The sequence below is a fragment of the Stigmatopora nigra genome, chromosome 20 (assembly GCF_051989575.1).
Source record: "Stigmatopora nigra isolate UIUO_SnigA chromosome 20, RoL_Snig_1.1, whole genome shotgun sequence".
Classification (NCBI taxonomy): domain Eukaryota; kingdom Metazoa; phylum Chordata; class Actinopteri; order Syngnathiformes; family Syngnathidae; genus Stigmatopora; species Stigmatopora nigra.
In genome coordinates this window covers 9,694,482-9,703,455 of record NC_135527.1, presented here as the reverse complement: position 1 = coordinate 9,703,455, position 8,974 = coordinate 9,694,482, and the positions used below count along the sequence as shown (strand labels likewise).

The window sequence follows — 8,974 nt, the reverse complement described above, 5'->3', positions numbered from 1 at the left end:
GAGCGCTCTCCATGGGATTGGATTGGAGCGGAGCGGCAGAACATGGTGTTCCGCACAATCCCAAGTCAAATGAGGACACCCACTTGGATGCCGCCTCTGAAATTGAGCTCCACGCGTCACTGAATGACGTTAATGCAGCGGTGCGTTATTGTGAGAACGTCTTCACCGTCCGTCCGTCTCCACCGTGCGTGGCTTCCCAATCAATTCAGACGGGCTGGGGTGCTGAACGCTCTTCCTCGCAAATGCATTCATGAACATTTTGGGGTTCTTTTCTCAGCCCCGATGATTTGCCAGTACGCACTTTGTTTTGTTTGGATGAAATGTGGCACAAAAATGACAAATTAGCTCTCTTTTCCTCCTCTGTCCTCAGGTTGAAGAAATTCCCACGCTGAAATCGGTCCTTGAAGGCGTTTCGTTTGTGAGATCAGCTGATTTTCTACGCTGCCATTTTGTCCGGCGGAGACTGAAGCGGCGGCCGTCCAGACGTGTCTGGAAAGAGAACAGACGGGGTACGGATCCCCTATTCAGCCTCACCTTTTTTTTCCCATCGTATCTAACATCCGATCTTCTTTCTTTTTTCTTCCCTCCTCCTCTTCCTCCTCCCCGGATAGAGCTGTCAGCCGATGATTGTGATTTTGACAAGTTACGGGAATGCCCGATTGCCTTGTGTGGGACTTTTTAGGCGGCGAAGAGGACTGAGCTGTAGTTGACTTGCAGTCCGATGCCCCGCGACAACTGAAAAGCCAGCTGGTAAGGAAAAGAACAAGTCAAAAAATTAACACGGGGGGGCGATTGGTCTGATCGCTCCCTATGTTCGTTGGCGATCGCCGATCTTTTTCCACTGAGAGCCAATCCCACAGCGGGACTCTGGGGGATGACGGCGGAAACATGAGCTAACATAGACTAGCTCGGATCCCCGTCGTAGATTTTAGAAGGAGGAGAGAAAAGAAAAGAAAAAAAGCAGAAGAACAAGTCAAGAAGAATCCCCGTACTCGTTTGACGCCCAGTTGACAGTCGAGTCACGTTCAAGCGTCCACCTTGTGGTCGGATCTTTCGCTGCTGTCTGTCTGTCGGGAGTTTCTGGACTTGAAGTTCGAGAAGACAAGAAGAAGAGAAGTCATGTCTGGCCAATCGATCACCGACCGGATCGCTGCGGCTCAGCACAGCATGACCGGATCGGCTATCAGCAAGGCAGTGTGCAAGGCCACCACCCACGAAGTCAGTGGGCCCAAGAAGAAACATCTCGACTGTGAGTATGCCTTGTGCTATTTGCAAAAAAAAAAAAAAAAAAAAAAAAAAAAAAAAAAAACAATAATAATAACGCCCATTTTCTTAACGGCTGCCATTGACAGAGATAGACGTCCAATCCTCTTCAAGTTAAAATCGATTGGACTTCTCCAAGGGGTCCATTCATTGACAGAATTGTGCATTCTTGCAAAAAATAGGGTTGGAGCCACCCCCCAAAAAAAGTTTTTTAGACCCAAACGTCCCTGTTATTGGATCCCCCTTTGGCAATCATTATTCAAACTTCCCTCCAGCAAAACCACGTTGACACTTCTGACAAAAATTTCTTTTAGCAAAAGGTCCCCATCAGCAATTCTTCCGGACCTTTTTTTGGGGAGCAAATATCTCTTGTTGTTATTTCTGTCCTCCCATAGCGACCCGTCCTGACCTTTTGCGGCCGGCTTAATAATTGCGCTTTATTGATTTCTGCCCGAGTGCGACAACCTTGGTGTCTGTCCGAAGGCGTCGCCCCCGAGCTTGTCCGTTGGCACGTTTTGGCGGAGGGGCCTTTAAGGAACAGGATGTGGTTTTCCTCAAAAGTTAAATGCGCTCAGAGGAAATGAAACTAAGAGGTTAAAGCTGTCCATGTTCTTGCTCACTTTTACTGGGCCAAAAAAACAAAAACTCAAAAAAAAAAACTGTCCGACAGGGAGCCGAGGAATGAGCTCAGTGGCATATTTGTTTCCCCGCCAGAGGCCTTTCAACATCAGCCACCAGCAGGAAGTGTGACATTCGTGCAGCACTTGTGAAAATAAGCAGCATTTCTAAGACACTTTGCAAAGGCTGGGAAAAGCTAGCATTGGCTATCCCACTTGGAACCGGAAAAAAAAAAAACGCTTTTGAAATTTACGGCCCACCGAGTGACATTTTGCAGCTCCCGCCGTGTAACGCCCACCGGGACCAATCAAAGCGGACTTTGGCGGAGCCGCGTTTCCGATGGGCGTCGTCTGGACCAGACGGGCCGGGCCCATCGTCACCTGAAAGGTTTGACATTCCCAGCCGGAGCCAAAAAGTAGCCGAGTGGTCGCGGGAGGGCCATCCCAGCGCTATCCACTCAGAGCAGGGTCGGCCCCTCCCCGGCTGTAGACCAAAGATAGGCCCCCTTTCCACTCCCGGGCCGGACCACCGCCACCAAGCCGGTCTGGCCCGGAAGTATCCGCCGACTTAAGTGTGTCACGTGGAGAAAAGGCGCTCCACTGAGATTGTTTACTTAAATCCAGCTCTTGTGTCCCGACTGTGTTTTATTTTTAGCCCCTTTTGTTTTCCTTCCTGTGCTCTACCCACATTTCTAGACTGTCCCAACAGATAAGATGAAATGTGTCCACTTGTAGAAGTCCCTAAAATTCTACAAAGAAAAATTATGCAAGGGTCACAACAGTGGTCAACTCTTGACTTTTATTTTTGTCTTTGCGTCCATCCAGATTTGATCCACTGCACCAACGAGATGAACGTGAACATCCCCCAGCTGGCGGACACCCTGTTTGAGCGCACGGCCAACTCCAGCTGGGTGGTGGTGTTCAAAGCCCTTATCACCACGCACCACATCATGATGTACGGCAACGAGGTGGGGGACGCCCGTCCAACATGTCTCCATTTTGTTATGGAACAATTCCATAGTAAATACAAATGGAGCCAAATATTCTTGCCTGAGATTTGCGTCAGGCAGGCGGTTGAATTGTAATTTATTGGCCTCTAAATGCTATTTTTGTGATGTATTTCCCTGGCAGCGTTTCACCCAATACCTGGCCTCCAGGAACACCCTGTTCAACCTGACCAATTTCCTGGATAAGGGAGCCCTGCAAGGTAATCCATCCGGCTGGACTTTCCCCGCTGAGCCCAGAATTGTAAAATATTCCTCGCTGTGTCCGGCCAGGTTACGACATGTCGACCTTCATTCGAAGATACAGCCGTTACCTGAACGAAAAGGCCGTGTCCTACAGGCTGGTGGCTGTGGATTTCACCAAAATGAAGCGAGGGTGGGTAGGGTTAGGGTTAGGGTTAGGGTTACCCTAGCTCTGCCCAGCTAATCCATTTCTCCCCATGGAAACTGGTTTGGATTTTTTTCTTTGCTCTCTTAATATGATCCCTGGGCAGGACCGACGGAGTGATGCGCACCATGAACGCGGAGAAGCTGATCAAGACGCTCCCCATCGTTCAGGAGCAGCTGGACGCCCTGCTGGATTTCCAGGTTATTTTTTTTCAAGCGATTGGCGTTCTTCCTCCGTGTCTAACCCCCCCCCCCTGTCTGTCCTACCCGCAGGCCAACCCCAACGAACTGACAAACGGCGTCATCAACTCTGCCTTCATGCTGCTCTTCAAGGATTCCATCAGGCTGTTTGCCGCCTACAACGAAGGAGTCATCAACCTTTTGGGTAAAACGCCCGCCCATCCGTCTTCTGGCGGCGTGCTTATTTCATTTTCTCTGTTTTTCTTCTCAGAGAAATACTTTGACATGAAGAAGAGTCAATGCAAAGACGCCCTGGACATCTACAAGAAGTTCCTGTGCAGGATGACCAAGTTGTCCGAGTTCCTCAAAGTGGCCGAGGTAAGCCAGCGCCTCCGTTTTTTTGTTGTTTTTTTTTGTAGCGGTGGGCTTCTGGGAGACGACGTGCGCGTGACCTCAATCAGACCCCAGTTTTTACTCTTGTAGATATTTCGGCTGCTCGGGGCGATGTGAGGCTCCGGTAGGAGGCCCCGACGGTGATTTCTTTATTAGCCCTCGATCGGTGTCATTTTCTATCTGTCCTCGGAAGTCAGTCGGCTTCCCTGTCAGTCCCGGCGGCTTTGCTGTCCGTCTGAGTCCTCCAGTTTATTTAAAGACAATATATACATATATTGATGTGTATTTCTTGTGGGATTCACGCTTGTTCATGTTCCACCCCGCATCCCCATCCGTCACTTCCGCCGATGTCGGCCACGTCACCGATGTGTGGATCCTGGCTGTGTTTTTGTTTTTGTTGTTGTTGTGTTAGCGCATGCCGTGACGATGGCCGCCACCCGCACTTCCTCTCTTTTTTGATTTGTTTGTTTTCAACCGCAGGAAGTGGGAATAGATCAGGGTGACATCCCCGATCTCTCACAGGTCAGTATATACATTTCACCTCTCTCTCTCTTTGTCTCTCTTTGTCCTTTTTTTGTCCTTTTCTGTCCATTGACACGGCATAAGCTAGCCTTTGATTTTCTCACGCTCCACTCACTCTTTTCTTTTGAAACTTTGGACGCTCCCGCCGTTGGTGTCGAAGGAAGGAAGGACGGACCTGGCTTTCTTTCAAATGCCTTACTAAACACCCCCCCCCCACCCCCTTTTTTCCCCCCGGGGTCCTCTTTTTGGGAGAGTACTACCGTCTCGCCCGCCGCAATCGGCCCCCAAAAACAAAATGCTTCCAGATGCGGCGCGCATTCTTGCGGACGGTGACGTTGCGCTATTTTCACTGCGGAGGAAAAGGCTGGATTTGCGCCCGGGATGGGACGGACGGAGTGGACTGCGATAGAAGCGCCATCCCTTTTTGACTTGAGAACGCGACTGCATGCCCTTTTGACCTTTTCCCGCTGCCTTTGGAGGCGCTCCTCCGCTAACCTTGTCAATGTTTGCTGCATGTGGCCGCGGCTACTTTTTTTACTACTCGCCACTGACCACGAGGCTGTTGGGTACTCACGTGTGTGTGTGGCGTGTCGTGTACCCCCCCTGCCTTTTTTTTCTATTCCCAAGGCCCCCAGCAGCCTCCTGGAAGCTCTGGAGCAGCACCTGGCCTCCCTGGAGGGCAAGAAGACCAAGGAGCTGAATCCGGACGCCAGGTAAAGACAGCCCAATCCGAATCCAGTACCGTCAGTCACTTGAATTTCTGCGGCGCTCTTGTCCGGCAGGGCGTCCACCTTGTCCAGCGCCGTCTCCTGCCTGGCCTCCGCCGACATGTCCTTTGCCCGCATGGACGAGAAGGAGAAGCGCTTGGCTCTGGAGGAGGAGCAGGCCAGGTTGCAGGCACTCAAGGTGAGCGCCGATGCCAAAAAGGCCCTTCGTGGATCCAAAATGTCCCCCCCGCTTTGACAGGACCAGCGTTTGAAGGAGATGAGCGCAAAACCCCCGGACCCCGTAATCGTAGGCGCGCCAACGCCCGAGCCGTTCGGGTCCACGCTCTCGGCCAACAGGTGAGCTAGAACGGACCGGCCGGCCATTTTGCAGCATTTTTGCTCACCCCCGTGCCCTTTTGTGTCACCCCCTGAACAGCGACCTCTTCGACCTCCAGCCGGCCTTCGTCCCCGCCGTGTCCTCGGCCGCCGACAGTGCCTGGGGGGGTACGTACGCCACACACACACACTTTTGACTTGTGGTTCCGGGTCAACCCGGGCCGCCGCCAACCGTTTGGAGACCAAGTCGTTGGCCGAAATTCTTTGAAGGCGGGGGCCCGTTGATTGGCTGCTGTAGAAGCCAGCTATGCAACAAAATTTGAAGTCTGCTAGGGTTATTGTGGCAGAGGGACCATTAAAGGCGGAAGCGGAGTGGAAAGAATGTACATTTTGGATTGAGCGCTGTGGGGGCTCCAAAAAGGTCAATAACGCAAGTCCACGCGTACGTCCCTCAGGACCGGAGAGACGGCCTTGGGAACAGAAGGTCCCCCCCGCCATGACCGTAGATTTCGAGGCCGCCTTTGGGAATAGAGGCGCTCCGGCTAACAACGGAACGGAGTCGGCAGCCGGTAAAGCCTTCCCCCTCGCTATCCTGGCTATCCCGGCTATCCCGGCTATCCTCCCTCCCTCCCGTCCAGGCCGGAAGCCCCAGCCCGAGCCCCCCCCCCCCCCTCCCGGGCTTTGCGGGCTTTCCGTTACCTCTTGCCAATTGTGGCTGCTGCAAACTTGGCAGAAGACTTGCTTGCGACTGGACGGCCAAACCCAAAGGGGCCGTTGCTTGTTCTGCTAGCTCTGTCGCTAACATGGCCGGCCGGCTTGGCTCTCGGGGAAAACCTCAGTACTTTCTCTCTCTAACGCTATTTTTCCCCCCCTCCGTGACTTCCCCTTCCAATGTGCTTAAGCTAGCACTCTGATGTCTTGTGTCAGCACCGCTGTCAAAGCACTTCCCAACTGGATACTAGCTTCCCTCCCGTTGAGCTCCCTCCGCGTTTGACGAGGTCAACGTGGTCATCTCGCAGCCTGTTTTGGCAATTTGCACACTTTTTTTTTCTTCATGTCCTTCGACCGAGCGTAGGGAAATGCCTCCAAATGATGGCCGCCGCCGCCGCCACTGTTTCCATGGTCTTCTTCGATCGAAGCTTTTCTGGCCCCCCTGACCCCGGTGTTGACTTTGCACGTCCGGACGAAATAGTTTTGCGTTTCCACGGCAGGTTTGGACAGCCTGCTGAAGCCGACGTTTCCCATCCACGCGGCGGCCCACGCGGCGGCCCACGCGGCGGCCCACGCTCTCCCGCCTCAGATGGTCTTCCAGTCGGGAGGAAAGCTGCTGGCCAACGACCTGGACTCCTCCCTGGCCAACCTCGTGGGCAGTGAGTCCAACTTTTTCTGTAGGGCGTGGTGGTGTGGCCATTTTTCATAACCCTGCTCTCTTCTCAGATCTGCAGTTTGGCGGAATCCCGTCTAAAAAGTAAGTGTCTTTTGGCCCGAATCCTTTGAGGACGCGCAGCAAAGTGTTTATTTTTATTTCTTCGCTGCCGCAGGCCGGAGATGCAGTGGAACCAGCCGGGGGAGAAGAAGCTGACGGGGGGCCACAACTGGCAGAACAAAACCATGTCCAGCACCCAGTGGAGCCCGGCCCCCGTGGTCCCGGCGCCCGTGGCCGTGGCCATGCCCGTGCCGCACATGGTAGCCCACCCACTTTCTTTTTTTTTTCCCCTTCTCCATTCATTTCCCGCTCCGTTTTGACGTGCTGTTGTTTTGACTTTGATTTTTGCCATGTCATGGCTCATTTGACTTCCTTGGGATCTTTGTCTACTCATCTCTTTTTGTCCTTTGTCCCTTTTTCCTGTTGCTGCACCCCGATGCAGAACGGAATGTTCTATGCTAGCTACGTAAGTACCAGGCAAAGCAAATTCCACAAACCGGACGGAGGGGGGGGCCCAAAAGGCTTAGAAACGACGTCTGGCCATATGGAATGAAAATAAGTCAAAAGGAGCTGGATTTAGCTAAACTAGCATCAATCTTATTTGCTCCATGTATTGAATTAATAGATGGCCAGCCTATGCGTATCTGCTCAATTCCTGCTATCTTGGCACTGTTCTTTTTTTTTTTTTTTTTGGTGACCTGACTAACGGCGATTTCTTTCCCCCTCCAAGGCTCCCGCCCCCCTGGCTTTCCCCATGACGGCGCCGCCGCAAGTGCCTGTGTACGGAATGGTGAGGCTAGCAACCGCATTTTCACCACAGGGTTTTTTTCTTTGTTTGTTTTTATTTTAAATGGCGCACCATTCCCACGGTGGCTATCCCTCCAGGTGCCCCCCCAGGTAGCGGTCGTGGGCCCTCAACCCATGATGTACAACCAGCCCGTCCTCAGAGCCGGCAACCCCTTTGCGGCCACCGGAGCGCAGGTGAGAACACAAGACGGGCGTCCGCCTGAGCGCCTGAAACCTTACCGTCATCTTTTACGTCTGTCCGTCTCCGTTCAGATGCAGTTTATGTAGTCGGTGGGGGAGGGAGCCCAGCCGGCCGGCGCCCAAAGCCACCGAGACCTCGGGCCAAGAGATGGGATCCGGCCTGGAGGAGACGCAAAGACTCCACAAGCTATTTGCTGCCACATGAGCTTTATTTCACACTGGTGCTATTCCGTCCGTCCCCATGCTTTGTTTTGACGTCTGTGGTGATTTGATTCTATTTTTTTTTTTTGGGTCCCCAGGAACTGTGCCATCTAATCCATCTTTTTCTTTGTAGCCCAGAGTGTATTTACTCCCAGAATTTGACCAAAACACCAGTAAGATGTGGCCAAAAAACCCATTACCGTTCTGGTAAAATTAAATTTGCATCTGGATGTCAATCCTGTGAAAAATGGACCCCTAAAGCGTTTTGGATTCTATTTTTGTTTTTGAATGAGTGGATTTTTGGGGGCCCTGTAGGTGGCGCTTCCCAAAACAATGCACCGTTAACCCTGTTAAGCAAATGATGCTGTTGGATGGTGTTTATTTTGAAGTCTTCGACGGCCATGGATGTTCAATTGACCCCCGGCCGGGCCTTAGTTTGGGGGTTGGGGGGCCTCACTCATGGCCTTGTTTTCCATTCTGCCTCCATCTAACGTTGACTTTGTGTGTTGCAGCTTTATGAAACCGGATCAAGCGGTGGCCAAATGTGTTGATTCTAACCAGCATTCTGTCTTTTTCTTTTTTATTTATCCTTTACTACATTCTTTGTTAATGGAGTGAAATATAGCCCGTGTCATCTGGATGCCAATGTACGCAATCATGTCATTTCACGTGGCCAAATGCTTTTGAACTTGATCTCTTTCTTTGAACATGATTTCTATTTATTTAATGCAGAGTTCTAATGAAGCAAGGAAAGGCAGAATCACAAGCTTTTTTTTTCTCTCTCTCCAGCAGTATCATGGTTTATTCAGAGGATTGTCTTTTTTTGGAAGAAATAAATTCATTTATTTCCATGACTAGCGGAGCGTCTGCTGTTTTTTTTGTCTTTCTTTTTCTGACCACTTATTGTCCGTCCGTGACTTCCAGGACACAGCTGAAGGAATGTCACGCCTG

At 51.7% G+C, this 8,974-nt stretch overlaps 1 protein-coding gene across 1 annotated transcript; it reads left to right on the top strand.

Annotated features, from left to right (window-relative positions):
• Positions 1-185: 185 nt before the first annotated feature.
• LOC144213772 (phosphatidylinositol-binding clathrin assembly protein-like) lies at positions 186-8,877 on the top strand. The gene is made up of 21 exons (XM_077742364.1): positions 186-509; positions 612-1,249; positions 2,706-2,848; positions 3,012-3,087; positions 3,158-3,260; positions 3,379-3,472; positions 3,545-3,656; positions 3,723-3,829; positions 4,325-4,366; positions 4,994-5,079; positions 5,149-5,272; positions 5,333-5,430; positions 5,510-5,577; positions 5,865-5,978; positions 6,621-6,779; positions 6,847-6,877; positions 6,951-7,095; positions 7,278-7,301; positions 7,566-7,625; positions 7,721-7,816; positions 7,895-8,877. Exons 2-21 carry the CDS (start codon positions 1,120-1,122, stop codon positions 7,907-7,909), a joined length of 1,827 nt encoding a protein of 608 aa, XP_077598490.1. The 5' UTR covers positions 186-509; positions 612-1,119; the 3' UTR covers positions 7,910-8,877.
• The last annotated feature ends 97 nt before the right edge of the window (positions 8,878-8,974 follow it).